This window comes from Geotrypetes seraphini, chromosome 11 (assembly GCF_902459505.1).
Source record: "Geotrypetes seraphini chromosome 11, aGeoSer1.1, whole genome shotgun sequence".
Lineage (NCBI taxonomy): Eukaryota > Metazoa > Chordata > Amphibia > Gymnophiona > Dermophiidae > Geotrypetes > Geotrypetes seraphini.
Window position 1 is genome coordinate 113434016 of NC_047094.1, and position 15835 is coordinate 113449850.

A 15835-nucleotide genomic window follows, 5' to 3' on the forward strand; every position below is an offset into this window, starting at 1 on the left:
AACAATTAGAAAAGAAACTTAATAACCATGAAATTGAGATAAAAAATTTAAAGACTGGACTTGAGGACTCAAAAACTTCAGTACAGAATGTCTGTCAAGAATTAAAAGTCTCCCAACAAATTACTGAGACATTAATTAAAGACAATACTAACCTAAGAAGGAAGATGGAGGCAATGGAAAATTTCTCTCGTAATAATAATCTCAGACTGATAAATTTCCCTAGGGCTTCTATGATAGCCCCAAGGGAAATGTTGAAACGTTATATGACGGAAGTATTGGAACTTTCTGAAGAGTCGTTACCACCATTTACGCAGGTCTATTACCTTCCAAATAAAACTCAAGACCAACAACAACAGAAAATGGGACCTGACTTAATGAACATATCTAATATTTTGGAAATGTCTGATAGAGAATTGGTGACCCCTGCCACTTTACTTTTGACAGTAGCTCTCGCACCAGATAAAAACTGGTTGCTGAGACTCTTCTTTAAAAATAAACACAAAGAATTTTTAGGTTGTAAAATTCAGATGTTCCCAGATTTGGCTAGGGATACACAGAGAAGGAGACGAGAATTTTTGTTAAGGAAACCTGGTGTTATATCTCTGGGGGCGACCTTTTACTTGCGACATCCATGTAAATGTGTTATTAATTATCATTCTCATAAATATGTTTTCTTTGAGCCATCTCAACTGACAACCTTTCTCTCAACTGCATCTCTGGAGAAAGAAAGTGCTTAGTTTAAGAAAGGGTGCTTTAATCTCATTCAACTAGTTATTGCTTGGTTTAAATATAATTACTTTGATTCGCCTATTACCCCTCTTGGATCTGATTGAGGACTTGAGTAGAAATTTATGCTTATATTTGATATTCTTTTATATATCTTTTCAATTGTATTAATTTCATGCTGAATTTCCTTTCTGTACAAGTTTTATGCTTGATTATATTGAAAAATTCAATAAATATTAAATAATAAAAAAAAAAAAGTTATACAGCCCAGGATCGACGGAACTTGGACGTTGTGACTTAGACCATATAAAACATGGTCTAAATCACAAAAACCCACCTAAAGTCACCAGATAAGCACTGCAAACACAGTGATCACCGAAACCCCCCCCCCCCCCAGAAAAATCATAATCACACCTTTAAAATTCAGCCTCCAGACCATCATCACCTGGCAGCCTGGCATAGGAAAGCCTAGTCGTCCAGCACAGAGGCGGCTTAAGCCGTCATGAGGGTGGGTTAGGGACTCATGGAGAGGAGGCCCCATGCCCATAAGCCCCTGTAATCACTGCATTGATACTGAAATATGTGCACTCCCCTATACACCCCCAAAACCCTTTTGTACTGGCATATAAGTGGCTCCTGCAACCATAAGGGCTATTAGGATGGTAAATAAGTGGGTCTAGGGGATTCTGGAGGTGGTTTGGGGGGCTCAACGTGACCTATAAAGGAGCTGTAGTGAGATGATGACATGGCACCCTTTTTGTGAAGTTCACAGCAGTGCCCTGTAAGGTACCCCACTATTTAGGTGCCATGTCTGGGTGTTTAGTCCATCACTTTGCAGACCCCTCCCACGTCCAACAGGGCTTGTTCTAGGCGTTTTTGACTTGGACAAAAAGTTGGACGAAAATGTGGTATAAAGATGGACGATTTAGCGACTTGGACGATCAGATCAGCAGGACGTATAGTTAGATGATTTTCGAACCCAAAAAATTTTGGACGTATTTTTCGAAAATGTGTCCTAGGCTGGTTTTTTTAACTTTGGATGACTTGCGAGTTGGACGCAAACGGACTTAGATGTCCCTTTCGATTATGCCCCTTCACGCATGTTACACACACACACACACACATATGGCAATACCTTTTGATTTGACTGACTTAATACATTTCATGACTAGCTTTCAGCAGTTGAACTTCTTTTTAAAACCTGTAGTTAATGATGTTCTGAGACAACCTTTTGATAAGGAATACATTCTTCCAGTCTCAGCTTTTACTCTGGAATGATAACCTCTCTTGACATGTTGTTTGCTAAAGGACTGGCAAACACACAGTGATATTTGCACAGCTCCAAAATACAATAGCTGTCTTAGCTTGAGGCAGGACAGAACAACGTCTGATTTAGATCTCTGTGGCTATCTGTCTCTGTCTCCCTCTTTCCTGGGGGCTTCTTTGTCAAAAGGCTTTCCATACCTATAACATACTTTGGTTGTTTCCAAGACTCTTTGGGCCTAGATTCACTAACCTTCTGATGCGTGAGTAATCCGAGGCAGCCTGACTAATTCACCAACCTTCTGCATGCAAATGGGGGCAATCGGAGGCATGCCTCCCCCACCGATGACACGGATCGCTGGAGAGCGATCCCGACGCATGTGCAAACCATCTACTTTGCCTGTAGATGGTCTGCACATGTGTTTGCAGTCCGTGCTTTTTGATTTACTTTTTTATTCGCGAACCCGTGGTTTGAACCCACGGGTTAAAACCATGGGCTCGCACTGCAGGGAAGGGAGGCAGAGCAGGAAAGTATAGGTGCGGCAAAAGGCAAGAGAATTGGGGCTGAGAGCAGGGTTTTTGCACAAGCGAGTGGTCCTCAGTAGTTGTTTGTTTTTGGATCGGCCAGCCCAGTCAGTATGCCTGCTTTTTGTTAGTGAATCGCAGCCCTTCCTACTTTGCATTAGAGAGTTGCACGGGGACAGAAATCCCACCCATCCCCGCCCGTCCCCGCCAGGATCCTCTCCGTCCCCACCCGTCCCCGTCAGGATCCTCTCCGTCCCCACCCATTCCCGCAAGGAATTACCTCCATCCCCGTCCGTCCCCATAAAAAGCAGCAATTACTTCTGACAGGATCATCAATTCCACAGTTTCTTTTGTGTTTGCGCTGCTGTTTTCCTTGTGGAATCTCTTTGGTGGAACCCTTTTTTTGTTTTCTGTTCAGGTAATTAACTTATAAACCCCCTCTTTTACTAAGGCTGACGTGTCTATTATATTATATGGACGAACCCTGCTTCCTAAGCCTTCCATCCCCTTGGGAGTCCCGTTGGCTAGAAGGGGGTCCCCGTGGGAGTCCTGTGGGCCAGAGGGGGGTCCCCGTGGGAGTCCTGTGGGCCAGAGGGGAGTCCCCGTGGGAGTCCCGTGGGTTAGGGGGGATTCCCGCGATCCCCGTTCCCGTGCAGACCTCTACTTTGCATGCCGTTTCCCCTCATTTGCATGCATGGATCAGAATCGGATCAGCACAGAGATTAGTGAATCGGGTCGGAGGAAAATCGGGTCACAAACTGATCGGTACACGATTGGTTTGCTTAGTGAATCTAGCCCTATTTGGTCTTTTACTATGGATATGTCTGGAATAGGTGTATGGAGGGGGGAGGGTAAGACGATTTGCTTTTAATACAGTCACATCTTTGATAGCACGTAGAGTGTTTTGCAAGATGAGCAAAACATATTCTTAAATTTTAACTCGATAAACGAGCATTATCTTGCACATATAAGCGCGTCTGTCAAGCACGCACAATATACGCAGATCGCATCGCTGAGCACGGCTGAATGTAATGCAAGCACCCGCAGTTCAAGCGCACACAACATACGCACATCTCACGCTGAGCACGGCTGAACGTAATAAAAGCATCACGCCCAATTCACCCACAGTATAGTCACTGCTGGTCTAGCGGGTTTTCGGGGCAGGAGCGATCTTCCCACGCTCCTGCCCCGTGCAGATCGCTCACAGGAAATGGCTCGAGAGACTATGGGAGCTGAAGGCAGCCATTTCCTGTGAGCGATCTGCACGGGGCAGGAGCGTGGGAAGATCGCTCCTGCCTGAAAACCCATTAGACCAGTGGTTCCCAACCCTGTCCTGGAGGAACACCAGGCCAATTGGGTTTTCAGGCTAGCCCTAATGAATATGCATGAAGCAAATTTGCATGCCTATCACTTCCATCATATGCAAATCTCTCTCATGCATATTCATTAGGGCTAGCCTGAAAACCCGATTGGCCTGGTGTTCCTCCAGGACAGGGTTGGGAATCACTGCATTAGACCACCAGGTAAGGCTTCAGGGGGGGGGGGGGGCATTCAGGATTTAAAATATCTGGGGGAAGTTGAGGTTAGGGGCAGAACTGGCCCAAATATTATTCGCGGGCCGGCTCTGCCCCTAACCACCGCGAATACGGAGGGGGAAGTGTATGCTCGCAAACCAAGGTTTTACTGTATGTATTTTATTGATTTTAAACAAATACTGGACCACCATGCTGAAAAGGAAAGTGCAACACTATTTTTCCATTCTGATAAAATATGCTGGATAGCGAAGCCCATAAGAGTGTCAAACAATTTAGCTTTACATTTCTGAACTAAATGTGGCAAAGCAGTTGAACAATTTTGTAAGTTAACAAAGTATGAAACCCCATTCGCTGCCAAACCCCAACCCAAAACGATTTAATAACAGCGCATTCAAATAACATATGAGAGAGAGTGCCTACATCTGATTTACAAGTCCAGCGTACACTAGACTATTTTCTTATATGGAAATATGGCCCCCCTAGCAGTAGTACTGCGACAATGCCACTAGGGGCACAATTTTGGGAAATGGTGTCAGACAAGGCAGGAGCGACTAGGGTGACCAAGTTACTCATTCCAGAAGGGAGACTTTTTTGGCCAGTCCTAGTTTTAAAATTACATCCCAAAGCAGTGTAGTATTTGCAGTCTAGGAATGCTGCGGAAGGCCCATAATGCTACAGGACGAGGTTGGCAGAAATTCAGAACTGGTCAAAAAGTCTCCCATCTGGAATAGGTATCCTGGTCACCCTAGGAGAGACTGTGGTTAGCTCTTGCCTCAGGATTTCCTAGACCACCAAGGGCTAATACAGGTAGGCTCATGTGGGTTGGTGGGGGGATTCATTTGATGGGTGGGGCTTTTGAATGGTGGATCAGGCTTTTGTGCAGGTGGGTGCTGATTGGGGGAATTGGGATGTTATGGGGGGCGGGGAGGGGTGCTTCTTGGGAGTAAGGAGACAGCACTGCTGCTCAATTAATATGTGGCCCAGTAACATCAGGCCATATTTTGAGGCCTGATGCTTCCGGGCCTCTGGAATAATACCTCTTGCAAAGTGACTCGCAAGCACTGTTATTCAGTTTTCATGGGAGTCTTCAAGCTACAGTGCAGAGATTTTGCAGGTTGCTGACTTCTGTGGTAATTATTACCCTTTGATAGCACCCCCTCCCCAAATGTAGGCCCATGGTTGAATTATTCACACATGTTTCTCTGAAAGTTGCAGACGTGGAGCGAGGGCAGGAATTTGAACAGCACGTGTAGTTTGATTATACAAAACTGCAAGTGCTATTTTATCTCGAAAAATCACCCGCAGAGAAAGCAGGCCCAAATCTCTGTGGGTAATTTTCCTTGGACAGTAATCAGAGCAAATGCATCTGACCCATTTTTATTATATCTGATCCAAGTTTATGCAGCTGGATGGTGAACTGTTGTTATTCTGCAGTACTTGCCGTGTAGTTATAAAAACAGATTTGTACCAATTTTGCTCTTTGCTGACTTACCCATTCAACAAAAGAATGATATCCAGGACTAATTTCTTAGCAATTTTTTTGTTGGCGCCATTAATTATGAAGAGAAAGCATTTGACTATCATGGTGAAATGATACAAAGAATTATTCCACCATCACTGAAGTCTGATTAGACTATGAGACCTTTATGATCTTAATCTCCATAAGAGTAATCCATAACAGGTCCCTTCTTTAGATCGTCTAATCTGAAAACAGATAAAATGTATCTGAGAGAAAGATCTTTACTTCCTAACCTTATGTACAGTACATATGTTCCATATTGTCATTCTAAAACTGATCTACATTACACCTCTTCTATCTACTGCCTGGATAGAGCCTGAAGGAACTATCGATGTATAAATAATGTATAAATCCCTGAATACGTATACCCTAGAGGGGTAGGCAATTCCGGTCCTCGAGAGCCAGAACCAGCTCAGGTTTTCAGGATATCAATAATAAATATGCATGAGATAGATTTGCATTTCAAGGAAGGGGTACATACAAATCCATCTCATACATATTCATTGTGGATATCCTGAAAACCTGACCTGGCTCCGGCTCTCAAGGACCAGAATTGCCTACCCCTGCCCTAGAGGAAAGGAGGGACGGGGGAATATGATTCAGATGTTCAAATATGTGAAAGGTATTAACATAGAACAAAATATTTTCCAGAGAAAGGAAAATGGTAAAACCAGAGGGCATAATTTGAGGTTGAGGGGTGGTAGACTCAAAGAGTAATGTTAGGAAATTATTCTTTACGGAAAGGGTAGTTGATGCCTGGAATGCGCTCCCAAGGGAGGTGGTGGAGAGCAAACGGTGACAGAGTTCAAAAAAGCATGGGAAAACCACAGGAGATCTCTAATCAGAAAATAATGGGTATATATTGAAGGAAGTAAGGCCAGTAATGGCATACTTGCATGGTCTATTCAGTTGAGGATGAACTGGGGAGGACTTCAACGGCTGGGATGGTTTAGATAGGCTGAGTGAGCATTGACGGAGACTTCAGTAGATGGAATCTAAACACAGTACAGGGCAGAGCTCTGGGTTTCTGGCCCAGAAATATCTAAGAAAAAGGACAATTTAAATTAAATCATTAATTTATAGGGAATATATGGTTGGACAGACTGGATGGACCATTTGGTTCTTTATCTGCTGTCATTTACTATGTTACTATGTTTGCTATGTAATATTGATATATAGATTAAAAATATTTATGCATAAAATTAAGAGCTGACGTCACAGAAGCCTAATTCTAATCCCAGCCCATGCTCATTTCTTTTCCTCTTAGGAAGGAAGATGTCTCTTTGTGGTCCTTCTTATGGCCTTTTATTGGTGTACAGAAGCCTTACCATTGGCCGTCACTGCCTTGCTTCCAATTGTCTTATTCCCATTCCTGGGAATTCTGCCTTCGAGCAAAGTTTGCCCACAGTACTTTCTAGATACCAACTTCCTTTTCTTAAGTGGCCTCATCATGGCAGCTGCTATTGAGGAATGGAATCTTCATCGCAGAATTGCTCTTAAAGTTCTCATGCTAGTGGGAGTTAAGCCATCCAGGTAATCTGAGGAACCGATATTAACACATATCATGTTACAGTATAAGTATTTTGCCACAAGCCGGCCACAAGGCCTGGCCAAGGTTGTTTTTGCTTTGGTGCAGGAGATTTGGGACTGACCTTCTTGCATGTTGGAGTCAATATGAGTTGGGTACAATATAAAGATGATACACATCAGTATATTATGGGAGGAAAGGCAATGGTCTCCTGTAGTAGTGACTGACCCCTGCTGGTGGAGAGGTACAGAAGGTTTTGGTAGGAACAGACTTCTCATCCATTCCTTGGTCAACAAGGGATCCAGTAGTTTGGGACAGTACCTGGGCAAGGTACTAGAGTGGAAAAGAACATTTATTTATTTGATTTATTTATTTATTCGATTTTTTAGCCCGTCCTCCCAAAAGAGCCCAGAACGGGTTACAATGAATATTTTGGTGCATTAAAATTATGCTAATTATCATTTTTCAGGTGTCCTAGGAGAAATTCTTAATTCTGTCATTGTAGTTTTAAAATGCTTTTCTCCTACTTTATGAGAATCTATTTTTATCTTAGAAGAGCGACGCACAATGCAGGAGTGCGACCTTTGTACTTCTTGCCTAGTCACGCCGCTCTGTGATTGGCTGCAGGCAGGAAGCGCAAAGGTTGCGCTCCTGCATTGTAAGTTGCTCTTCTAAGACAAAGGCAGCTGTCCAGGAGACCGCGCTAGACCACTGCACTAAAAAAGGTACTGGGGGGCTGCGGGCGGCTTCGGGGTTTGGGCGGCTTCTGGCAGCTTTGGGCTGCAGGCTTTGAGCGGCTATGGTCTGCGGGCTTCCCAGCACCAGTCGCACAAGATCACCAGACGCACCTACGTGTAGAGGAGGAAAAACCAGGAAGAATAAAAATTCTGAATCAAATTTTTTTTCTTGGCTTTTCCTCCTCTACATGTGGGTGCGTCTTATGGTCCGGTGCATCTTATGGTCTGAAAAATACGGTAGTTACTGTTCTTAAGTAAATGTTTTGTTACTTTTACTTGTAAAAAAAAATACAGGATAGCATTTGTTACTTTTACTTTTACCAAAGTCATAATTTCACCAGGTTTTACTACTTTTCCCTAGTTACATCTGATGCTTGCAATTAAAAGTAAAAAAAAGTATGAGTGGAAGGAGATACAAATGACAGTTCCTCAGTAAACCAAATGAAGCAGCAAAACTGGGAGCAGGATTTTGCTATTGCGAACCTTGTCATGCAAATAGTGGATCTTCTCATTTTAAATTTTGCTGTTTAGTCACTATAACTTATAAGAACAATGGAGTCGACTATGTTTGAACTGGTCACTGGTTTTCCAGCCCAACAGATGAGTTGTGGGTCATTGTAAAGTGGAGCTGAAGCTAATAGACATTTTTGGTGAACAGACATTGTAGAGGGGCTTTTACTTTTTACTTAAAAAATATTATTCCCCCTCCCCTTTTTACTAAACCGCGATAGCGGTTATTAGCGCAGGAAGCCGCGCTGAATGCTCTGGGCTGCTCCCAACGCTCATAGAGTCCTTACGAGCGTCGGGAGCTGAGCAGAGAATTCAGTGCGACTTACATGCGTTAATAACCGCTTTCGCGGTTTAGTAAAAGGTGGGGATATATTAGGCAAGAACCTTTTGTACTTTCATTTAAGTAATTTTCTCTTCACTGTATTTTTGCTTTTACTCAAGTACTTTGACCAACCCTGGCCATGAGACAAGCTGCGTTTAGGGCCTCTTCTATTAAACTGCGCTAGCAGTTTCTAGCACGGGGAGCCGCGCTGCTCCCGATGCTCATAGAGTTCCGATGAGCGTCGGGAGCAGCGTGGGCCATTCAGCGCGGCTGTCTGCGCTAAAAGCTGCTAGCGGAGTTTAATAGAAGAGGGGGTTAGTGTGCGTTCTGCTGTTATGTCTGGTAGTTTTGTTATTAAGAGCAACAAAGTCTCCTTAATAGCAGGCTAAAAGCCACCTAATGTGCATGTTTCGAAGGTTAATTTTAGGGATGATGCTCACCACCGCTTTCCTCTCCATGTGGCTGAGTAACACAGCTTCTACCGCCATGATGCTTCCGATTGCAAACGCCATTCTCAAGAGTTTATTTGGAGAGAAGGAGGAACCTGTGGAGGACGGAGCACTTAATGAAGACGTTCCAGGTAAACCTAGCTCTTTTCGGTCAACCAACCACCTGTTTTAGCATTTTCATTTTTAACCAGTGATTAAACAAGAGTTTGGTCATATGGAAAATAATTCGATCACTGGGCATCCATTAGTGGGCATTAATGGATGCGAAAATTAGTTCTGTAACTCGGTGCCAAGTTATGCTTGTATGTTAAGAGGGTACTAGTGTAAAGTAGTGCTGCCCAATTCAGGGAAAAATTTTTTCGATTTGATTCAGTCTATTAAATCGATTTTTTAAAAAATTCGATTCGATTCACTTTTCTTGCCCAATCAGGCGTTGTTGTTTTTTTTTTTCCCCAAACATCCTGGCAGGTTTATTTTGTAGTCTCGCCACCCACCCCACTCCCCTTTGCCCTCTCTGACTGTGGTATAAACAAAATAAAAAATACTTTTCCTCTCTCTGTTAGGTCTTTAGGGGTCCTTTTATCAAGCCGCACTAGCGGGGTTAGTACGTCAGACATTTCATCACGCGTTAACCCCCGGCTAAAAAAACTAACGCCTGCTCAATGCAGGCGCTAGTGGCTAGCGTGGCAGGTGGTTTAATGTGCGGTATTACGCGTGTTAAACCCCTACCACAGCTTGATAAAAGGACCCTTTACTCACGCTCGCTGTCTAACACCAGCTCTGGCGGGATACACATTTCAAATCTAACCTAGTGGGGTCCTTTTTAGCGCATGCTAAATGCTAAGACATCCATTATATTCCTATGGGCATCTTAGCGTGCACTAAATTGGTTAGTGCATCTTAATAAAAGAACCTTATTGTAATCACAAAATAGTAAATAAAATTATTTTTTTCTACCTTCCACTGCCATATCCAACATTTGTTTCTTTACCATCTCTCTCCCTCCCCCTGTTTTGTACCCTGGCCAAACCTCTCTATTCCCCTCCATGCAGTATCTCTCTCTTCCTCCCCTCCATTATCATGTGCAACATTTCTTTCTCTCTCTCCATTCACCCTGTGTCCAACATTTCTCCCTCTCTCTTCCTTATGCATGTCTCCCTCCCCTCCACCATATGCAGGATTTCTCCCTCTCATCCCTTTCTACCTCTTGGTTTCATCTCTCCCTTCCCCAGTGAATATGCATGAGATCTATTAGCATACAATGAAAACAGTGCATGCAAATAGATCTCATGCATATTCACTGGGGAAATCCTGAAAACCCGACTGGATTGCGGCTCTGAAGGACTGACATTTGACACCCCCTGATCTAGCAATTGAAAGAAACCATGGAAAACAGGGAAGCATGGCGGACTGGCCTGCAGAGTATCCATGGGTCGGACACGACTGAAGGGAGAGCAGCAGTAGTGGTATGCCAATTATCGGTGTTGATTAAGCGTATTAAATAATTAAGTTAGAGGAAAACACTCTCCTGGGATTCAAGACAAAGGGCTGGATTCACTAACCTGCCCGATCAGGCCCCGATCCCGGCCGGTCCGACTGATTCAGTAAACTTAAACATGCAGATGAGGGCGATCAGAGGAATGCCCCCATCTGCCTGCATGGCTCGCGCATGCGTGATCTGTGCGCATGCACAGACCATAGGAGCAGCAATCTTTTTAAAAAACTTTTTTTTACTTTTGACTTTGAGGAAATGCCGCCACCTCCACTGACCCCAACCCGCGTGGCTCCTAAAAGCTGGTCCCGCTTTTGCCAGCTGCCGCCCTCAATTAAAGATAAATGGAGCCCATGGTTTTAACCCGCTTTAAACCCATGGGTTAAAACCCTGGGCTCACTGGGTGAGGAAGGGCAGGAGAGCTTCGGGGAAGGGCAGGAGAACGGCGATGCGGCAGGAGAAGATCGAGGCAGAGCAGGGCAGCATGAGGGCGAGCAGAAGAGATAAGATGTAGGGCAGAGCAAGGAAGCATTCCGTGGCGAGCAGGCAGGAGAGATTGCAGGGCTTCCAGTTGGAAAGACGTTTTCAACTGGTCCCCAGCAGTCGCTTCTTTAGGTGATCGGCCAGCACAATTGGATCGGAAATTTGGAGTAGTGAATCGCGTCGCTGTCCAATTTGCATGCGTTTCACCTCATTTGCATGCAAGGATTCCAAGCGGGATCGCAGGAGAGGTAAGTGAATCAGGCCAGAGGGACATTTGATAGTTAAGTGGTCGCAAACCGATCGGTTTGCTTAGTGAATATAGCCCAAAGTTAGACAAGTTCTTGCTGAACCAGAACGTACGCAGGTAGGACTGGTCTCAGTTAGCGCACTAGTCTTTGACCTGGGGGCCGCCGTGGGAGCGGACTGCTGGGCACGATGGACCACGATGTTCTTATCTAGATCAGCATACCAATCTAGAAACCTAACTTTAGAAGTCTTTTGTAGATTCACAGCCTTAGAGGCTAGCGAGGGTTTCCTTCTGCTTCTCAAATAAATCAAATCCATCAGATTTTAAGCAGAAGACAATGACAAATCCTCCCTTCAATCAATCCAATGCCAGCTCTGAGTTGGTGTTAGGTTCCCAGCAGTAAAGGCAGGGCTTGTTAGTGAGTTTCAAGTTTCAAGTTTATTAGATTTTAATATACCGACCATCAAGTAAATATCTGGACGGTTTACATTGGATTTAAAAAATTTACAGGTAAGAGTAGAAACAATTGAGAAAAAATAAAAAACAAAAGATATTAAATAAATTAAATAGTGTATAGTGAACATTAACGACAATAACAAGACAGACTTGACAGTGAGGAGAGAGGGAATGGATGGGTAAAGTTACATTGTAAGTAAGAAAAGGAGAAAGAGGGATTAGGAAGAAACATGTTGGATGGGGATAAGATATATTGAATGTTTAAAAGAGCAAAATTAGATAGAAAAGAAATTGAGAGGATAGATATTAAGTGGAACAGAATGCATCTCGAAATAAGAAAGTTTTTAAGTTTTTCTTAAATTTGTCTAGGTTTTGTTCGTCACGAATTGGTTGTGGAAGGGAGTTCCACAATGTCGGGGCAGTTACTGCGAAGTTTATTTTGCGTGTGTAATAAAATTATTTTATTGACGGAATCAACAAGAGATTTCGATTTGAAGATCTTAGAGTTCGAGTAGAGCACTGAGGGATAAGAAGTTTGTGAAGAAATAATGGCAGTTGAGAAGATTTTATTTTGAATGACAAAAGGATGATTTTATAGGTGATTCGGTGCATTGGTGATTCTCTGAGCATTGGGAGAGAAAACAAATGACCTCATTTATAGCTGTTCGGCTATTTGAGCGAACTTTGGCACACGCATTTTCTGCACTGGAACCCTCTGAACATTTTGCGTAGATCAGGGATCTCAAAGGCCCTCCTCGAGGGCCGCAATCCAGTCGGGTTTTCAGGATTTCCCCAATGAATATGCAGGAGATCTACGTGCACGCCCTGCTTTCAATGCATATTCACTGGGGCAATCCTGAAAACCCGACTGGATTGCGGCCCTCAAGAAGGGACTTTGAGATCCCTGGCGTAGATTAACCCCGGGACTAGTCCAGCGCTAATCAGTTAGGTTCTGAGCATTGGCCTGAGGGTGATTTGAATCATTCTCCGGGTCCCATTAATTCCTTTCCTGATTTTGTTGTTCCCTGTAATTCTTCTGCTCATAATTGTGATTAAGTGGCAAAGTCCTCTTTGCTGTGTAACTAGGATTGTAAATGAATTACTTAGAGCAGGGATGTCAAAGTCCCTCCTCGAGGGCCGCAATCCAGTCGGGTTTTCAGGATTTCCCCAATGAATATGCATGAGATCTATTTGCAAGCACTGCTTTCATTGTATGCTAATAGATCTCATGCATATTCATTGGGGAAATCCTGAAAACCCGACTGGATTGCGGCCCTCGAGGACCGACTTTGACACCTGTGACTTAGAAGGTGGGGTAGGCGAGTTTGTGAGGGGTGCGATGTGGTCAGGGTACTGGGGTACTCTGGTCTGCACACATGCTAGGTGCATGTGGAGGTGAATATGAAACTACCACACTATCTTATATTGCCGTATCTCCTGAAATGCTCTTATGATGAATTCATGTCATTTCTTTGGCAGTAAATAGCAGAGAGAATCTTTTGATTTCTGAAATGAGAGCAGCAATATTCTTCTTTTAAGTCAAGGCAATATCTCTCAAACTATATGCCACGGCACAGTGGTATGCCCCGTAGAGATTCCGGGTGTGCCATGAGAGATTCCAGAATTTTACTTTATTTTTAAAAATTCCCTTCATAAGTAATACACTAGAACAGATCACCAAACACAAGTGTGGAAGGATCATATAATACACAAACTACCCCCTTCTACTAAAAAAACCCCCCACACTCCAAAGAAAACATAGAATAAAGTGGAAGCAAATAATCAACTTTCTGTCAATGCAAAGGCTTTACAGACATCTAAGCCATCCAATGTGAGAGGTTACAAAGGAAAAAGCCTCAGAGCCCCTCCCACAAACACCGTAATGAGAGAGTGTGGCGCAGTGGTTAAAGCTACAGTCTCAGCACCCTGAGGTAGGTTCAAACTAGAAGTCTGCATGGGAACAGGGATTGTGGGAATCCCCCCCTAACCCATGGGAATCCCCCCTAACCCCCCTCTGGCCCACGGGACTCCCACGGGAACCCCCCTCTAGCCAAAGGGACTCCCACGGGGATGGAAGGCTTTGGAAGCAGGGTTCATCCATATAATATAATGGACACGTCAGCCTTAGTAAAAGAGGGGGCTTATAAGTTAATTTCTTGAACAGAAAACAAAAAAAGGGTTCCACTAAAGAGATTCCACAAGGAAAACAGCAGCGCAAATACAAAAGAAAATTTGAAATGAGGTAGTAAATAGTTGGGGGCCATTCCCCACACCAGTTTATAGCAGAAGCAAGAGAATTTGAATAGGATTCGTGCCTCAATTGGCAACCAGTGCAGCAGTCTGTAGAAGGGACTAACGTGGTCACTTTTCTTTAGTCCGAATATTAAGCGGACGGCAGTGTTTTGAACTATTCTTAATTTTCTCATGGTTTTTTTAGGTATACCCACATAAATGATGTTGCAGTAGTCCAGGGTGGATAGAATCAATGACTGTACCAGTAGTCTGAAAGATAGCGGATCGAAATATTTTTTTATGGTTTTTAGTTTCCAAAGTATGGAGAAGCACTTTTTAGTCACCGAATTTGTGTGTTCAGTCAAGGTCAAGTGGGTATCTAAGGTGACTCCTAGTATTTTTATCGTTTTAGATATTGGGTGGTTGTGACCGTTTAGATGTATCGTTGTTGTAGTGATTTTGTCCTTTGGGCTTGCCAAGAAGATTTTCGTCTTTTCTGAATTCAGTTTCAGTTTAAAATTGATGGTCCCTGGGCAAAATTGATGAGGCATTGAGATAGGGTTACCAGATTTTCCCGAAGGAAAATACGGACCCATGGCCACGCCCCCAGGCCCACGCAGTTCCGCCTGTGTCATAGAAACATAGAAACATAGAAACATAGAAATAGACGGCAGATAAGGGCCCACGGCCCATCTAGTCTGCCCACCTTAATGTCCCTCCCCTACCTTTGCCCTGTGAATAGATCCCATGTGCCGATCCCATTTGGCCTTAAAATCAGGCACGCTGCTGGCCTCAATCACCTGTAGTGGAAGACTATTCCAGCGATCAACCACTCTTTCAGTGAAAAAGAATTTCCTGGTGTCACCTCGTAGTTTCCCGCCCCTGATTTTCAATGGATGCCCTCTTGTTGTCGTGGGATCCTTGAAAAAGAAGATATTTTCCTCCGCCTCGATGCGGCCCATAAGATACTTGAACGTCTCGATCATGTCCCCCCTCTCTCTGCGCTCCTCGAGCGAGTATAGCTGTAATTTGTCAAGCCGTTTTTCGTATGGTAGATCTTTGAGTCCCGAGACCATCCGGGTGGCCATTCTTTGCACCGACTCCAGTCTCAGCACATCCTTGCGATAATGCGGCCTCCAGAATTGCACACAGTTTTGCCATGGTACGCCCTCACCTGGAGTACTGCGTCCAGCACTGGTCGCCGTACATGAAGAAGGACACGGTACTACTCGGAAGGGTCCAGAGAAGAGCGACTAAGATGGTTAAGGGGCTGGAGGAGCTGCTGTACAGCGAAAGATTAGAGAAACTGGGTCTCTTCTCCCTCGAACAGAGGAGATTGAGAGGGGGACATGATCGAAACATTCAAGGTACTGAAGGGGATAGACTTAGTAGATAAGGACAGGTTGTTCACCCTCTCCAAGGTAGGAAGAACGAGAGGGCACTCTCTAAAGTTGAAAGGGGATAGATTCCGTACAAACCTAAGGAAGTTCTTCTTCACCCAGAGGCTGTTATAGGGGAAAACAGCCTCCAAGGATTCAAGACAAAGTTAGACAAGTTTCTGCTGAACAAGAATGTGCGCTGGTGGGGCTAGTCTCAGTTAGGGTGCTGGTTTTAGACCAGAGGGCCGCCACGTGAACAGACTGCTGGGCATGATGGACCACTGGTCTGACTCAGCAGTGGCAATTCTTATGTTCTTAAGTGACTTGCCCAGGGTCACAAGGAGCAGCACCGGGATTTGATCTCACAACCTCAGGGTGCAGAGGCAGCAGCTCTACCAGTGAGCCACACAGTCAATGCATGACACGGTACCA

General features: G+C 44.2%; 1 protein-coding gene across 2 annotated transcripts in view; it reads left to right on the top strand.

Annotated features, from left to right (window-relative positions):
• SLC13A3 (solute carrier family 13 member 3) overlaps positions 1 to 15835 on the top strand; it is a 70087-nt gene that overhangs the window by 9398 nt on the left and 44854 nt on the right. For both annotated transcript variants that reach the window (XM_033914964.1, XM_033914965.1), the window contains exons 2-3: positions 6836 to 7101; positions 9082 to 9245. In XM_033914964.1, coding sequence (XP_033770855.1) covers positions 6836 to 7101; positions 9082 to 9245 — 430 coding nt within the window. The remainder of the gene's footprint in view (positions 1 to 6835; positions 7102 to 9081; positions 9246 to 15835) is intronic.